An 18,700-nucleotide genomic window follows, 5' to 3' on the forward strand; every position below is an offset into this window, starting at 1 on the left:
TAATGTTTCTGTGTTCATGATAGGAGGAAAGGGGACACTTGATTGCTTCTTTCTGTAGACCTTGAGGAAAAATCATTCAAAGAAAAGAGAAGATAAAAACTAAAATGGAATGGAAACAACTCCCAAGTCATGAGAAACAATAATAACCGTAAGAATAATAATCATAGTAGTAATAATAGTCACAGTAAATTTTGGTCTATAAAATATAATAGGGAACTCTCCAAAGTTGAAACAGAAGCATGTCGGGAACAATTAGAAGACTGATATATATATATATATATATATATATCCTTTATGAATAAATGCAAGTCAATAAAACTGAATAAGCAAAAATAAAAAAATAAAAATGATCCAAGAAAATTTCTGGGATCATTACAACTGGATAAGTTTAGACAGATGAGTCACCTGAAACCACCTAATCATGGATGCGTTTAGCATAACATGACATAAAGATCCTAATCAGTTGAATTTTGAAAAAGAAAAACAGAAACAGATTAAAACAGCAGAGGGCCTGAACCGACGAGGAAGGAATACAAACCCGCTAGATCTAACATCACACAAAAAAGTAGCACAAGATTATGATGTGACCCTACCCAAAGTAATTTGTTAAAATAAGGAGAAAGGAAACAGGGAAAGGAAAAAACAAAGAAGATCATGAAGAACAGAGACATGTAATGCATCTGTAAAGAAGTGCAATTCATAAAAGTAAAAGGCACCAGAGACATGAGCATCCAAGTTCAGTAGCAGTTGGGTATCAGTCTACAACCTATACTGACCAGTAAAGTGAGAATATGAGACGACCAATTAAGTTTCCAAAATGCTACCAATGTAGCTGGATCATACACAAATCCTATCATGCATCCCTCTTCCCTTCCATGTGAAGTTGTGCCGATGGAATAGATGGCCTTGCATCTCTAGTAGTCACGCTATCTTGAAGAACTCCTAAGAAGGCCACAATTACAAAACAGGATGTACAATGAGATAGCATGTAATCTAAAAATAAGTGAATTAAAAGAAGACTAAGAGATTCATCAGGATGTGTACCAGGTAAAGGACCTGAAAGATCATTTGGATCTGCAATCATCAGAACCCGGCTCGGTGTAGCTTCTGAAAGCCCATGCGCCGATGCTGGTAAGCTGCTTATTCGCATTTGACCCTCTTTGCTGGGAACTTTAGCTTCGGTATTGGATGGGCGCGCATCAGATTTCAGGGAGTATGTGGTTGACCACGATCCTCCATTTGATCCAGCCAATGCCATTATCAGATCTGCCTATTCTTCAGAGGAAAACTGAAATGTCATACTGTGTTGAAACCAAAGTTTCTATCTAGTCTAATCCCAGCTAAATGAAAAGATCAGCAGAAGTAATTCATTATCTAGTTTCCAAACTAGACATGGAAGATAATATACCTTAAGTAAGAGCCACTCTAGAATTTTTATTTTGGAGGAGAAAATTCATTAGGTTCCTGGTTACTTTGTATCTGTTTCCGGGAGCCTTATCTTGCTAGTTGGTCCATGTTACATCTTGATAAAAGGTTCACTATCTTTATAAATATAGTTTTCCAAAAGAAATCCGATGAATCAGAGTTTTACTGGACTTCTTTTTTATCTTATCTTCTCGGAAGTCTGCCTTATTATCAATAATCCATAATAAATCAATTTCTAAGAAGCACATACAGAAAGACTAGAAAATGTTTGCTATATTCCTCCATTCTGTCATAATCTTTTTCCATAATTTTTCTATATATGTATATGTATATATGACCAAGACAACATTTCCTACCTCACTATTGAAATTCCTGCTGTACAAGATTGAGGATAGGAATGATAAATAATTATCATATAGAGGGAATCATAATGCGCCACAATTATGTCTAATTTCACTTTCATTATTTCATTATTTCATCATATGGATGACTAATTCACAATGAGTGAATTGAATAAATAGAACATATAATTAAAAAAAAACCATAAGAGCTTTTCTAGAAAATCCAACAAAAATTTCAAAATATTTTCTAGGTACAATATACAAGGTGAAGAAAGGAAGACAGTTCAAAAGCTATCAATCTCAGAACAGGAGAATAAATTAACTGAGACATAATTTCTCCATGTTCAATCCTTCTAAACAACTAAAAGGGAAAAAATAGAACCTACCTTATTTGGATGAACATTATCAAAGACGTGTGCTTGGCCAGCATAAAATATGGTCATCTGCCGACCAGCAGACATTGTGGTATGGCGACTGCATTAAACAAACATGAAATCAGATGGCTTTGAATATGTCGAACAAAGCAAGCTACATCATGCTGAAAATACTCTATTAGCAGGGTACCATGCCAGGTAGCACATAAACTGTGCTGGCAAGCCACCGGCACGAGGTGTGTTGGCAGCACGCAATACCTTGGATTTGATGACAAAAACTTCTTTCCACCCTTGTATGGAAGGAAAAATGATTACCTGGGTACATTAGAAGATTCTGGTTCAATCATTTGGGTGACCTTCGGTTTACTGCTGCAAGGCATTGACCCAATTAAATTCCTCTCACCAACTCCACTATTTGGGTCGATAATTTTCAAGACTCCAGAACCTTTAACTCCTGTTCTAGAACCCTCGTCTGCAGCAGATTGAGAAACAAGTGTGGTACCCATACTAGCAGTCCCACATCTATATGAAGAAGAAGAAACTTTATCCATGTATGTGCCAGATTGAGCAAAGCGTGAAGGATAATAAACCATTTGCCCAGAACTGGGCACAGTTCTTTCCAATCTTAAAATAGGAGATTCAGGTCTGCTGCCAGCAGGTGGGCGTAACATAAGAGAACCTGGTCTCTGCGGTGGCTGCATTGAAAATGTAATTTCATCTTCTTGTGATCTTCCTGACTGCTCACTTATGACTTCCTTTCCAAACATCTGAATTGAAAAGTTTATATTTTGTAAAGAATATGTAATTAGTATTCATGATGAAAAGTACTAGATATACTAATTGTTTGATGGGATAAAATGTTAAATGCCCAAATGGCGAGCTACATAATTAGTATACCTTCATTATGCGTGAGCCTTCAAGAGAATCTGAGCTCACTGGAAGCATCCTATCTGTCATCATACCCAGATAAGCTGAATCTGAGTTGGTCCTCTTCCTCCCTGAAAATGTGTTACCTACCTCAGGCCCTGACATAGAAGCCTTCCTACCATGAAAGTGAAAAACCTCAGAATTGTTCACCCCCTGCCTCTCTACCAAATTTAGGAAAAGAAAATAAATGAACTTATGTCCATGAAATAGAAATTGTGTCAAAATTTAGAACGGTCAAGATATGTGAAGTAAAATAGAATAAGAAGCAACACCATCACTGGAAAAATGTGGATGCAGCATGAAAAATACACAGATACATTCCATGAAATATTCAGCATGTTGATGTATATAAAATCTTATGCTATGCTTGAGGGTTAACATACCACACAATCATGTGTATATATATAAAAATACATTCTTGATGAGAAATAGATCAGAATTTGGTCTCTCTCATAATGCAGCAGCTATGAAGGGAAAAAAAAAAGTCAAGACAATCATAAAAATTCTAAGCACAGTGACTAGGAGCAATGGAAGAGAGGAGAGTCCACCTTCAAGGACATTCAGCAAAAAGATGAAAAAAGGGAAGATCCCAAGAAGCAGAAATAATTCCCAGGAAAATATAATCGCAGTGAAATAAAGTTTAAATGTAGTGTCTGATGAGAATAAATAATGGTTAGATGAAATCATGAAAGCCTCTTTGTTTGGCGAGGAGGTTATAAGATAATAGAACAAAGCACATATATATCAATTACCATCCTCGCCATATAACAACCAAAGGAATGAAGTGCTGTCATGGAAATTATAGGAATGATGACGATAGTTATAGGAAGTATACGTTTACAAGAGTCATCAACCCAAAAGAGTTAGAAACTGGCACAGTTAATTAGTGGAGGTGGTAGATGGGGTGGGTGATTGTATAATTTAGTGGAGTGGCAATACAATAGTGAGTGGAGATGGTTAGCAGAAGATATAAATATGGAACAAATCCATGATCCATCTAATATGAAGCAAATCCTTCAACGTATTGAATGGGAATATTATACAATGAGGATTAGAAAATGAAGCAATCAGCTTCACCAAATTGTACATAAAATTTTGTGCATTCCAAATCAGAAAGAGAGCAAAAAGATTTCATGAGACAATTAAATTAGAGAAAAAGAATGAGAAAGCAAAAGAGGTAAAGATATCAAAGCACCCAAAAGGTATCCAACTCTAGTATAAGTTTTTGTAAGAAAAAGTGAAAAACAATATTAGCACATTGTAATCGTACTCAAAGTAAGATAGTTTAAAGGACAAACAGAAAGCTGATGGAAGAGAGAATATATTACAATGATTTACTTGGACCATTGGGAAAACAAAAGAGCCGGCAGTGGTATATTTGAATGGCCCGAGCCTGGGCATCATTTTTTAGGAATGAACTCAAGTAAGCTCAATTAGACAAACCCAAATATATGCCCATAGGAAGATGGGAGCTCTAGTGATATGCTCTGCTAGAATTTTTAAGTGGTTCATTTAGTTCTCTTTTGCCAAGCCAAAAGTATGGAATGGCAGAACGGTCAAATGCTCAAGATTCCCATGCTAACCTATCTCTTCAGAAAATATATCACATTCCTCAAGCCATGATCTTTTACAGAATATTCAAGATATTGAACAATAATCCTAATACAGTTCATGAATATTTCACAATTTACATCCGAGAAAGATTAATGTAATTTTCATGCAATGTGCATACAAATTCCTTTCATCCGGAAGCCACAGAAAACAAATGCCTACACATTTAGTCCAATGCATGTAGCAGTTAGAGGAAGCTAGCAATCTCTCAATTCTTTATAGTCAAAGCTTATCAATGGCATCACAAAGATGGGAGTACACAAAGCCCGGAATGCTTAGACCTACGTAATAAAAGAGTATGAAACTAATTTAAATACTAGTGGCCACTACCCAAAACAGGAATAGCTAAAATGAGCAAGAGAATTAAACTATACCTTGATTTTATCCAAGTATATTTTATTTCAAACACCAATACTGATCCCAGATTTAGAAAAGTAAATTAGACTTACCAAATAAGAAAAAAGAACTCTCAAATGTATAAAATAGGCATGTAAATTAGTAAAAGCCAGAGTTCTCAAGAAAAATTAAACAATTCGCAGCTGAGTAAAGTAATACCAAAAACAAGAGTTCCAAGTACAAAAATATCACCCCACATAAATCCACCAAAAATAAATTTAAAATTAAAAAAAAAAAACGAATCAACAAAGCTGGCGCAGGCGAAAAAACCAAAACCAAAGAAAATAATTATTCCGACAGAAGGAAAAAGAAAGGACACGAACAGAAGCAAAACAACAGCCAACAAAACCCCCCCGAATCCAAACCCCAGAGGAAGAAACAAAGCGAAGAATACGAAGAGGACCCACGAAAAACCCACCTGAGCCCAGATCGGAGCTTCCCGAAACAAGCCCATGCCCACCGGAGGTAGCCCCCAAAGAAGCGGATATCTCCGGCTCCGCCTCTAATGGGTTCTTCTTCTCCCCACTCCTCGCTACCCTCCCGAAGAAATCGTGAAAGGTGGGTTTTTTCTCTTCCCCACTTGTCATCCCAACCGCCATTATCCTCCCCTCATGCCCCTTTCCTCACCCTTTATAGTTAACAGCGTCCCCTCTCTTCCTCCCCCTCATGGAGGAGTAGAGAGCTCGGAGTACGAGAAAGATAAAAGAGAGATGAGTTTAGAGAGAGAGAGACGACGAGAGGCTTTTGGTTGTGTCTTTAGAGGTGGGGAGGCATTAAAAAGCAAAAGTTGGGATTTTGATTGCCCATTCCTTCTTTTTGTTCATCGCTCCTGCCTCTCTCTCTCTCTCTCTCTCTCTCCTCTGTTTTGTACTACTAGAATACAAAGAAATGAGAGAGAAAAAAGAGAGGAGAAAGGGAAGAGAGAGAGAGAGAGTAGGGAAGGTTCGTGTTAGATAATAAAAATAATAGTAACAATAATAAACAAATTATTATTATTATTATTATTATTCTAATATAAAGATATTATTATTTTTCCTACAAATGTAGATAAAGATGTTAACTAGGAAAGGGTTGCCGATTAGAAATTTGGCGTGCCAATAAATGTACCCTTCGAATTGTTCCCTTTCATATTAATTTGGTAGGAAATTTATGTGGTGCTACTTTTGCATATATCACTGTCTATATTATTAGATCCTAGTCCCAGAATTCTCTCTCCCTCTCTCCTCATTAATTATCGATAGGATCCACCGTACCAGTTACATGAAAATAATTTTTTGATAACAAAGGCCGTCATTTAAAACACATTCTTTATCGAAACATTATTTGAACGCTTTAAGAATACTTTTACTATGTCTTAGATCTTAAATCTACCATTTCATCACAAACTCGTTAAAAATAAAGAATGCTTTGAGAATAATTCTGTGACTAAATACGAGGTGGTTTTTGTTCCTCCCTTTTTGTGCAATAAGGTGGAAAAGAAAAAAGAAAATAATAATAATAAAGCTTTATAAATCAATGACAAGTATGGTGTAATATTTGTGCAAGCGTGTAGTGGTTGCAGAAGACAATTACGAATATATATATATATATATGAAGGTCACGTGTTCGTTTGGACAACAACTTAAGATGCGACAAGTAGAAATATAGAGGGTGATCACGAGTCTATATGGACAATTATGACAGTGAAACAATGCTTAAGTATGTAGTGGAAAAAATATATAATATTGGATTTGAGAAATACCTGTGGTACTAAAATATGTGAAGTGGCACGTGAGAGGGCACGAATGTCCTTTTTACTCTCTTTATGTTTTTCATTATTTTTTTTAAAAAAAAGAAAAAGAAAACTAGTAGAATCACTCTAATTTCTTTTAGCCCTCTCAATTGGGATGACGAAAGATAATTGAGAGAGAGAGAGAGAGAGAGATTATAAGTTGAGGAGTTTTAGGATCCAGATACAGAAGCAAACAATTTTGGTTCCAGGTGAATGTGGGACCCAAATCCTCTCCACCATCACAGCATTTGCACGCGCAATGCTTCCAGATTTTCTATTTTTTTTTTCCAGATTGCTAGTGCTTGAAGACTCACACAACTCAATGTAAGTTTAGAGTGGGAGAAAAAGAAAGGAGGAAAAAAAAAAAAAACTTATCACATCTACATTTGATTAGCACCTTTTTAGGCGTGTTGGCAAATCAACTATCCCTAGGATAAGTTGATAAAAAGTTTGAACTAAGTTTTCTATCTCTATCTCTATCTATATTGTTGTCATTTTATCCATTCTGTGGATTGGGTTAACTTTCTTACTTCTCATCATGTCATGTTGAGATTGAAGATCTCAGCTGAATGGGAAATCATTAGTGATAGTTGGCAAGAGCTATCAAGTATCAATCTGCTTTCTAACAATTGTTACCTTTTTAACTTTGGATTATACCAGCCATCAGGACTCCTGAAGCTGCTGTCTAGAAGGATTGCCATCTTTTGGCCTACATTCTTGAAATCAGCAGCTTATGGCTGCAGACGCAATGAACTGGTACCCCCTGCAACCTGCAACATGTTGGGTAATCAGATAAAATAGTTTTAGGATCTGACCCTGAGAAAATATAGAGATATACTACCTCGAGAAAAATGGGCAGATAAACAAACTAATGAAAATAATAGGAAAAGAAAAGAAGCATGACGAGGGAAAACAACAGAAAACTGAAAATGATTTTGCTTGACTAAAAATTCACTGCATGAGAAAGTGGCTCATAAGAAACTCACAGTGACGATAGACAGATAAGAAACTTGATTAAAAACAAATAAAAAGATTTGAAACCACCGGTGATCTCTTCTTCTATTAATTAATAGCATTCAAGTAATAACAAATATCCAGGACTTGCCATCAATCATCCATGATTTGATCTCCCAAATCCCCAGAAAGAACTCCTCAGAAAACAGTTTTCATTAACTTTGAAGTCATACAATTTCCCAATATAAAGCATAAGAGGTTCATACATTCTAGCAGATATGGAAGAAAAATCTAGATCCCAAACATAATTTCAACATGCTTATCATGCTAGGGCCAACTCCAAGTGAGCTCACTTTCCATGATTCATAGGGCGTATCATTCTGTCCCAAGAATACTACAGTCACTGTAGCTCACAGCATGGAGAATATTCTCAATGATGACCCTTGAGAGAAGTGAGGATGTCATGAATGCTAGAGGGTACTCAATTTGAGGGGTCAGAACTTCTCATGGAGACAACCGTAGAACCAAGACATCATAAACTAAAGCACATTAGATTCTTGAAGTTGCCATAAAAGGTAAAGTTTGCAGAAATGCATTAGATAATAATGATGCTAGTGGCAATAAGTGAACTAAACTGCAGTGTGCATGAGGAAAGCAGAGAACATCACTCGATCATATAATCTGTAAACCATAGATATTGAAATGATTCTGGAAACACCAACTCAGATCAGCATCAGAATTCCAATCAGTAGCTGTTGATTGAGGGCTAAAGTGTGGGGCTTGCCACAATCCACCATTGTAATAGTAATACAGTTCATGGAGAAGATTTCCTTTCTTGCCACATCTCTCGTCCTTCTTAGACCCTATATTTGCAAAACCCATCTTTGTGTTTACAGACTAAGAGCAATAATTGGATATATGAATATAATGGTAGCCAAGTATTGCCCACTGGTTTAATAAATACCAGAAAGACAGGATTCACATACTGTAAACATCTTACCCTCTTTAGGCCCTGCATAACTAGTCTGGCATTGTGCAATATGGAGTCCTATTATGCTGAAAATCTGGAAGTTTGATATAAGACTGGTTCCAATTTCCTGCAAAATGACAAATAGATCATCAAAGTAGCCGAAGAAAGTAAGAAACAACATGACATGTTGATTTTAAGTAGGGTGTCTGTCCTCACCTAGAGTACCACTCAGTACCAAACTACCAACCAAACTTTTTGAGTGAAGGAGAAACCAAAAATCTCCATGTTCTTTTGCCTAGTGATGTACATAAATTTCCACTGTAATCACAGCAAGCTGGCCCAACTCCAGCAGCATAAGCTGTAAATCTATAATTCACCACAAGATTTGGCAGAGAATATAACAAACATTTCAATAGAATTCGACAGAGGTTGGCAGCCTGATACAAAAGTTCTATATTTGCTTCGAGGACACAAGAAAGTGAAGGAAAGATCTGGAACTCTGTGGGTAACATATCAGAAATAGCCTGACCTGGACTAGATAGCCAAATGAAAACGATTGACATATGCTGCTGGATCACTCTTGAGCTTGCTGTGTGACAGGAAGATTAGTACTTGAAAGACTGCTCTTAACAAGTGTCATCATTCAGCCAACCAGTGGCTGTCCAGAGACATTAGACATGTAATAACAGCAATGGTCGTAACTCTAATATTGATACAAATGATAGATTTACAGTTACTATCAGCTTTTGCATAACTAATGGTATCCCAATATACCACAAAAACTTTTACAATAAAAATTGCCAAAGATAGATATGTTTATCATCTAGTGTTTGACTACGCATGTGATAATATGGATTTGGAACAAGACTAAAAGAAATTATTAGTTAGTATATGCATGCAAATACCTGAAAGAAATTGTTTAGGCAGATGGCAGAGTCAGCAGACCCATCATCAAATTCTTCTGAATAGTCAGTACAATATAAGGATTGTGAGATCAGAGTTTGTAATGATCAAGAATCTTATTCTCTGACCATGTGACCATGTTCTTCAAGGCATACTAAAATAAGATATTTGTTTATGCAGGTGAATCATCTAACGGTTTTATGAAGTCAGGATAGAAGAATACTATTAAGGATTGCCCTAAGACCAGACCACTAACTATCAGTAATCTTATTCCATACTGATATTCTTCAAAACATATTTAAATTAAAAATATTCTTGCATGCTCAGAGGAAATATTCTATTGATTAAGCTGCTCAAAGTTGATCCACAAAAGCAGCTAACCAGGAATGGATGAGCATCAAAATGTCCCCAAATTCCAGAATGGCGTAACTGAAATTTCAGGTGTTTAAAATCTAGAGTTTTGGTTTATTTGATGAAGATGTAAGTGCAAATGGTTCTCCTCAGGTATATATCTTTGAATTGCCGTCAAGTCCACTGACAGCCAGGGAAAATTACTAAAAGAAAATCACATACACCAGGCCAGAACAGGCTATTATCTGTCAACCTATCTAATGATGCAATATCCAAGCTATGCCTGTGGTCCTGCTAAGCATTTCCTACATCTGTATGTTACTAAAGCTTTCTGGTGTCTTATAATTCAGCTCCAGGTGAATCATTCCAGAATACATTTATGAAAAGAAGAAGTTGCTTGAAGGGGAGATTGGTTCCGAAACATTTCATGACAAGTATTGAAGTCAGAAATGCAGGAAAGGTATTCTAAATCTGATTTTAGCTTCAAAGAGAGTCAGTTCTGTATGCAAAGAAAACTCCAGCTGTTAAATGGTAAGACATTTCGGTGCAAACACTAATGTAATAACACTATGCTAAACATTACAAGAACAAGAAAAGAAGAGTCCTTTGCAAAGGATGATCATTAACATCTTTATAAAAATAACATAAAGAAATTTAATCATCTCAGTAACATGAAATGCACAATAACATTAAACCGGAATTGCTTCATCAGCCGTTTTGCAAAGAAAATGCTGTCACTTTTGCCTGTAGAAAGTTGCGTTGGTGATTGTAAGTACTTACTTTAAGCAAACAAACAAAGCACCCCTCACAATCCAGGAAGTTTCTTACTTAAATCATCTTCCTAGATAAATTTACAAGGATTTTATTGTAAGTAATCAAGTGAATCCAATGTTTTACAACATAGCAGCTATAGTTTGTCATCCTCACATCTCCAGCCAACTGTAACTTTCTAATTTCAGAAATCAGAAGTGCTACTCACCTTGCACTCCATATACTCTTCTCCTAATATCTGCAATCAACCTATTTGCACTCTCTAAAGCACTCTCAGTAGAGCTTTTTAGTTTAACTAACTCCTTTGGATCTTTACATTCCTTCAAAGCATCAGAAATAACTTGGGCCTTCCTCATTATAGACTTCCGCAGCTTGACAGACTCATCCCCTTCCTTATCCCTGTAGGTACCAGGCAATCTGGTTGAATGTGGAACTGATTTCATCAGCTCCACCAACTGCTTTTCCAATTCAAGCAACCCCAACCTTTGAAATTCTTTCTTGAGCATCTTATATGTAATATACTGCGGCACAATTCCTCTCTGAAACATACTCTCAAACTCCTCGAAAGCCTCCTCAAATCGACGAATCCTACAAAGAAGATGCACCAACATGGTGCTCGTGGCCAAGTCCGACTCAAATCCATTCCTATTCATCTCCCTTATCATCTGCACAGCCAAGTCCAGTTTATCCTTCTCGCACAACATTTTGATCAAAAGATGGTACGTAAGGCAATCAGGGGAGTACCCAGAATGAATCATCTTTGTGTAAAGATTCATACCCTCCTCAATCTTCCCAAACTTTGAGAAGAACCTGAAGAAATAATTATACGTGGTCGCTGTGGGAAGAATGCCCCTTCCAATCATCATCTTAAGCATCTTGCTGGCCCCAACGAGATCGCCATTCTTGCAAAAACCCTTGACAAGGGAATTAAAAGTGGAGATATCGGGGGAAACACCATACAGGGGAAATTTCTCAAGCATGTTGTGGGCATCCTTAAACCGACCGGCCTCAGCAAGGGAGTCAACAATGGGGTTACAAGTGAGCGAATTTGGTTCAATTCCAGCCGTTATCATCTCATCCAAAAGGGCAACGGCCTGGTCGGGCCGCCGCATGCGGCAAAGCCCCTCAATGAGGGTCCCATAGGTAACGACAGTCGGCCGCACGCCGTTGTTCTGCATCTCGGCCCACAACCGCTCGGCCTTGCGGATGCGGCGGGCACGGAACCATCCGTGGATGAGTACATTGTAGACGCGAACCGAGGGGACCCAATTCTCGTCCGCGTCGCGCCTGCTGGCGACGAATTCTGCGGCGGCGCGAGTGTGCCCTTCTTTGCAGAGCGCGTCGATAAGGAGGTCGGCCGGGTCAGCCGAAAAAGTGTCGCCTTCGACGGCGACGTACTCAGGATGGCGGAGAAGGAAGCGGAAGGTGCGTACGGCGGCGGAGGGATGGCCGGCGCGAGCGTAGCGACGGAAGAGGGGGACAAAGGAGAGAAGAGGTGAAGGGGGGCGGGAAAGGAGGAGGGACCAGGCGGAGTGGAAGGAGCGGGACTTGGCGAGGAGGTCGACGAGGGAGGAGAGGAGGGGAGGAGGGAGGTGTGGGCGAGACCAGAGAGAGAAAGGGAGGAGGGAGGACGAGGGGAGCGAGGAGAGGGAAGGGAGGAGGGCGGAGATGAGAGATGGGGTAGGGGTGACGTTGGAGAGGAGGAGGGCGGAAGAGATGTTATGGGAGGGGGTGGAGCGGAGGAGGTGGAGGACGGTGGTGGAGTCGGCGGCGATACGAGCCTCGGCGTCGAGTTCTTGTGGGATGGAGAGGCATGAGGTGGAGAAGAGGAGACGAGCGGAGGGAGTTGGGGTGAGTGGGTGGAGGAGGAAGGATCGGGAGAGGAGGTTGGAGAACATAACATTTCAATGGGAGCGACGGCGCAGGGAGAGTATTTATTCTTTACGACTAACTTACTTTTGTTATTCACAATAGAGTTTGTAGGCCAAATATTAAGACGTACACATAATTTGTGGCTTACTTACGTTGGGGTTGCATACTAACTTTACTATGCCTGAGTCCTGACTAACATTGTTGTGGGTCGATTTATCCATTCGTTAAATTATTCGGAAATTTTATCAAACAAACTAAGTTTACCTACAGACACATGTAAATTTTTTTGGTAATTTCTTTAATTTAGATTTTAAGTTATATGCATTGTCCAATTATCAATATACCATTGAGATTGCCATTGCATTAAAAATCAACAAAATGATGTAGAAAGTGCAATCATGTACGAGATTGAGATACGTGCTGCGGGTTCCAACTCCAGTTTCAGAATGAATTCTAATAAGTCTCCACAAGGATCATGTTCTAATCCTTCGCAACTGCAGTTTTAAGAGAGAAGGCCCGCCCATTAGAGCCTCGCAAGCCCTCTGCCTCAATTGAAAAGCCTAGTTTATAATTTGCTTCGCACTTACAAATAAAAGGAAGCCCATCAAAATCCCTTGCCAGTAAGGGTCAAAGGGGCCCGTCCAAATTCAATTATTATGGCTTAGCCCAATCATGTAGACATAGGCCTTAATTTCATCTATACTCTACTGCATGATATTCATCATTCATATTTTTTTTATCATTAGAAAAAGAGAGAGAGAGAGAGAGAGAGAGAGAGAGAGAGAGAGAGAGAGAGAGAGAGAGAGAGAGGGTCTGCATATCTGCTGTAGCCTGTAGGAAATTTACGCAACTGATATGTGGCAGGCTCTCGCTGACCGTACGCAACAAATTTCTGCAGACGTGTTTGCATACAATTCATGTCCTCCGACTCCGTGCCCTCTAAGAAAGCACGTTGTTTCTGGGGCTTTCCCAACACCCTACACGCGTAAAACAAGGTGGTTTTTGAAAACCAGGGGCGCAACAAGTGGTTTTACAAAACTAGAGAATCCAATGCGGTAATAAAGGTCTCTTCTTTATCAGCAACAGAGAGAGACTCAGAAGCAGAGCGAGAGAGAGATCGAGAGACGAGTGAAGGTAGACGAGAAAGGGAGATTGGGTTTTTAGGAGCTATAGGTATGGGTCAGGTTTGGAAAGCACGTCAAGATTACTGCAAAATTGCTTCAAAGTTGCTTTCCGATCCCTCCCATGCCGATGGTTTCTAATCGCCTCTCCCTCTCCCTCTCCCTTGCTGCCTTTTCTACAAGATGGGAAGAGTTAGAGAGAGGAAGATGTGGATGTCTAAGAGTTATCGGTTCGGGGGCATTGGCAAATCCTTCTCTTTATATTCAGCTTAGCTTCTAGCTTTATAATGGGAAGAGTGGTTAAAGAATTTGCCAATACCGCCCATGCCGACAGTTCTTAGAACCTCCTTCCTCTCCCCTACCATTGTTTTTCTTTTAATCTTCTCTGAGTGGGTAAGTTTTCTTTTCTAAAGTCATCCCTTTTCTGAAATAATCAGTTCATGCTCTGTTCTTATCCTGTTGTTTTACTAGTTGGTGGTGTCATAATAGAATTATTTAGTGAACTGTGCGTTTGTGTGTCTTTAAGACAGTTCAGGTGTTCAATTGATGATATTATCTCATAAGGTTTTCTAATAATTCCACTGTGCGTTTGTGTGTCTTTAAGACATAAGATTCAGATTGAGACTGACATACATGTTTATTTGGTATTTTGCCAAGTAGTTTAGTTTTTAAACAAGGCATTTATTAAAAATGTTACAATCTTTAGTGTCTAGCGATGTTTCATATATTCTAGGTTTAAAAGGGAAGTGATGAATGAGAAAATGCATGTATGGGAGAGAGAAGAGAGGTTAGCTTGCACTTGATAAACTTGTCTGATGGGTGATAGAGTTAAAACAGAAATAATATAGTAATTCTTAGTTACAATGAAGAGGTTTTGACTACTAATGGGCTAAACAAAAGAGCAACCCTCTCTTTTTGATCACTTTTGAGTATATAACTTCTAATCATTGTTTGACTTTGAGGCTTATAAATCGATTACTTATGATGCAATAGTCAATAAAGTTTTCATGCCTTTGTTTCGATGTGTTGATGCTTTCAAGCTATGAATGTGCCATACTATGGAGCATCAAAGTTCGTGCCTTAATTTTGTTAGATGATGTTGTTGAGATTTGATGAGTTCTCTTAAGGTGGGCCCAGACTAAGTGTTGATGCTCTCAAGTTTTAAAGGTGTCATGCTAGTAAAAAATAAGAAAAAAGAGATGGCAACACTATGGAGCATTACGTGGAATGTTGTTGAGATTTGATAAATTATCTAAGGTGGCTACCAGAAGAGCTCATTTCTTCTACAGGCGTTCATGTTCTCAAGTTGTAAAGGTGACATACTAGAAAGAAAGATTAAGAAATGGCAGCATTAAGAGCTGTCATTTGTATAAAAAGTTTTTGTAGTTTTCGAAATAATAAAAATGGGTTCTTGTGTGGCATCTTTTGTATAAATTATACATATTTTATTATAAAAAGATGAATCTAGTATAAAAATAAATGCACTTGAGTTTTTAGATCTTAGTCTTACTGTTCATATTACGAAGCAATGGATGTGAGAGGGAGAACAACTTAGAAGGTATTGGAGATGGATGGGTCTCCTGATACCATTAAGTAGGGCTTTAAAAAATCATTAAAATGAAAGGGCTAACATAGAAGATTATTTCAGTGAGCAACTTATCCCTACTTAATTTAATGTGGTGTATAAAATAGTGGGTTTTAAGAGAGATTTTATGTTTAATAATTAACTAATTTTTCATATTAGATGGATTCGCGGAGGAGAGAGGAGTGGAGAAAATGATGAAATGATAATTGATTGAGTAAATGGTTGAATGGATAAAGAGATGACAATTTGATTAAGCTATTTGCGTCTAAATTAGTTTTATTTAAATATAATGTTTGGTTAACACACTATTTAGTGGACTTCTAAAGAATATTATTTTCAACTGAACCCCACGATCTTCCTACTTTCTTTTTCCTCTCCATGGACATATAAGAATATAACTCTTATGTGGGTAGGGTATTATTTCTTATGAAAACATGGCTATATAAGACCATTTGTGAAATTGTATTATGACCGAGAGGATATAAATTCAAATTCTGCTGCTCATCTTTTGCTTAAAAATATTAAAATTAGTGAGTTAACACTAAGTAGTTTTTATCCATGGATCTTAATTTGGAGACACATTCTATCAATTGGGCTTCACAATAAGAAAAACTTGATGACAAAAATAGCTAATGGATCTATTTGATGCTCCATGAGAGGTGTCTGAAACAAGCTAATGACTAAGATCAACTAAGTAAAGAAGATAGGTTTAACAGAACAGAGAAGAAGGCCTGTGGTAGATACTCTATATCACGTTAGAAGATGTATGCCCAAGTTACTCATTATATACACTAAAAGTAATAATAAAAAATATTGTTGCATCATTCTTCATTCAAACATGGACAGAGGATGTCATTGTATCAAGAACTTGTTGGTGTCTCGAAGGGAGTAAATGGAAAGCTACTTGTTGAAGGAAGGAACAAGGCCTGTTAATTAGTTGTTGATGTTATTCCCCAAGGAAATGTTGGGGTTTGGATGAATTTTGACAGTAGAGAGGGATAGAGTAAGAATTTATTTGTCATTAAATTGTATGTGGTGGTTTTATCATTATATATGTACTAAGTGAAATGAGCAATCACAACTAATTTTTAAGTTAAATAATTAGTGTATTCTTATTTCATCTCCCTTTGGTTTTAAGCTTCATTTGAATGTCAGTAATATACATATATGTTTTTCTTTCAAGTAGTATTGTTACTAGTTATAAAGTCAAAAAACAAGAGTAAATATTTTAGATTTGGTGTTAAACTTTGTTAGGTTTTTATTTGTTGGCAATTGTGTACAAAATATTCTAAGTGTATTTTTTCATGTATATGAGCTTTACACAAGTCTAGAATATCACTGGTGTGAAGAATTTCAAGATCATTGGAGAAAAGCCGTCGCGTTCTCAGCCGCGTTCACAAGCGCGTTCGAACGCGGGCACTGCGTTCACACAGACAGAGAGCCGCGTTCACAAGCGTGTTCGAACGCGGACACTGCGTTCACACAGACAGAGAGCCGCGTTCACAAGCGCGTTCGAACGCGGGCACTGCGTTCACACAGACAGAGAGCCGCGTTCACAAACGCGTTCGAACGCGGGTACTGCGTTCACACAGACCGAGAGCAGCGTTCACAAACGCGTTCGAACGCAACCTGAAGAATTCAAGCTGTCGCGTTCGAACGCACTTGGGCCCGTTCGAACGCAAGTGAGATTAAGTTAGGCCGTTCGAACGCACTCGGGCCGCATTCGAACGCACCTATGAAGTTTGCAATTTATTGGATTTCGTGAGTACGAATATTACTTGGATTTGGAAATATCTTGGAGATCATATATAAGGATAGTGTTGCCCTAACTCTATGGGGGTTGAAGGAGATTATTCAAGGAGACCTTTTGGAGGCTACATTGGTTCTTCAACAAACAAGGCCCTTCGCATCTAAAAATCTTAATCTTTCGTCTTAAGGGCTATCTAGACGAAAGATCAATCTCGAGGGTTACTGAGATTGGACTTCAATCACAAGAAGCAGTGAATCGTGGGTTCTAGCGATCAAGACTGAGAGGAACAAAGTCGTTTGGATCGACGGGTTGTTTTGTGAGTCAGTCTTGTAACTGCTACTATCATAGTGATTGGTTTTGATCCGAGTTTGGATCCGTGGTTTTTTACCGTTTGGGTTTTCCACGTTAAAATCTTGGTGTTCATCTTTACTTTCGTTCTTTATATTTCTTCGATCTTTTACTTAAGCGAACGAGCGAGATCATTGCCTAGTATTTAGATACATACGTGTGTCTAGGGGTTTTTTCAAACTTAGTCAAAATAATTTGTCAATATCTACCCTATTTAGAAGCCTTAGCCTTTAACTAATCCAAGAAACTGGAAATTTTGCATGATTTTAAAGTTTTTGCAGCCACACTATGTGATCCAGTTTTTGCAGATGTACTTCATGAACTCTTGCACTTGATATCTACTCTGGCAAATAAAACTGGCTGGGTGTGGAAGATTAAAACATTTATAGAGTTGGTAATTTGGGCACAGTCACTGTCCAAGAGAGAGAGCACCAATGCCAGGAGTTGTATTATATGTATTGCAAAACATTGGACTTTGTACTTTGTTGTATGAATGATTAAACTATTAAACTACATTCTTTAAAAAAAAAATTGGGTATGTGAATTGAGTTTCCTTTTCTTTTTCTTCTCTCTCTCTCTTTGAGCACAAGGCTTGTTGTAATCTAATTTAGAAGCCCATTTCGAGTTAAAAAAAAGCCTACAAATCTTTTATTTTTTTAATGCCTTTTAGACTACGTGCAATGTTGCACCACTCAAATAAGTGCATATAGTATAATCTGAATCAGAGATGTTGCCAAAGTCGAAATTCTCCAGGGTCTCTCTTAATTTTTCAGGAAATTTTATCAAAAGCAACCTAAATTGTATTTTTTCTTTCAATCCTTCATACTATTACATGAAATACTTATGTCTCAGAAATATTTAAATTCATTTTATGAATAATTATTACATAAGTGAGTTAATTTAACTATTTAATACTCTTAAAGTAATTATTTAAGATTAAAATAGTCGACCCTAATTTGATTCCGTTGACATGAGCCAAGCTCTTTGGAACAATTGTCAGCAAAAAGACTTATCACAAGGTATATCAACAATGATGCATCAAAGCAAATGTTTATCATCAGCCCTTTCAACAATGCAACTTAAACTCTCATCAAAGCATCATAACATCAGCCCGTAGAGGATATCATTTATTTAGAAAGTTACAGGATTGAGATACAGAAAAACAGGGGAGATAGTTAGCAGCAGAACATTGAAATTAAACTCCGAGATGTGCAGCTCTGTTCATTTCAA

General features: G+C 37.8%; 2 protein-coding genes across 4 annotated transcripts; both read right to left on the reverse strand.

Annotated features, from left to right (window-relative positions):
- Positions 1-675: 675 nt before the first annotated feature.
- Positions 676-5,971, reverse strand: LOC140771371 (protein TIFY 8). 3 transcript variants are annotated; one of them, XM_073112885.1, is made up of 6 exons: positions 5,493-5,971; positions 3,038-3,228; positions 2,456-2,907; positions 2,153-2,240; positions 1,057-1,270; positions 676-942 (listed from the first exon to the last, which is right to left on the reverse strand). In XM_073112885.1, exons 1-6 carry the CDS (start codon positions 5,671-5,673, stop codon positions 854-856), a joined length of 1,215 nt encoding a protein of 404 aa, XP_072968986.1. In that variant the 5' UTR covers positions 5,674-5,971; the 3' UTR covers positions 676-853. The 3 variants fall into 3 exon arrangements, with proteins under 3 accessions (XP_072968986.1, XP_072968985.1, XP_072968987.1); XM_073112884.1 differs by having other exon boundaries at positions 1,045-1,270; positions 5,493-5,966; XM_073112886.1 differs by having other exon boundaries at positions 1,045-1,270; positions 3,038-3,178; positions 5,493-5,668.
- Positions 5,972-10,562: 4,591 nt separating this feature from the next.
- Positions 10,563-12,731, reverse strand: LOC140770235 (uncharacterized). The gene has a single exon (XM_073111310.1). The coding sequence runs from the start codon at positions 12,690-12,692 to the stop codon at positions 10,995-10,997; it is 1,698 nt and encodes a 565-aa protein (XP_072967411.1). The 5' UTR covers positions 12,693-12,731; the 3' UTR covers positions 10,563-10,994.
- Positions 12,732-18,700: the final 5,969 nt, after the last annotated feature.

The sequence above is a fragment of the Typha angustifolia genome, chromosome 11 (genome assembly GCF_048772165.1).
Source record: "Typha angustifolia cultivar Huaian chromosome 11, ASM4877216v1, whole genome shotgun sequence".
Classification (NCBI taxonomy): domain Eukaryota; kingdom Viridiplantae; phylum Streptophyta; class Magnoliopsida; order Poales; family Typhaceae; genus Typha; species Typha angustifolia.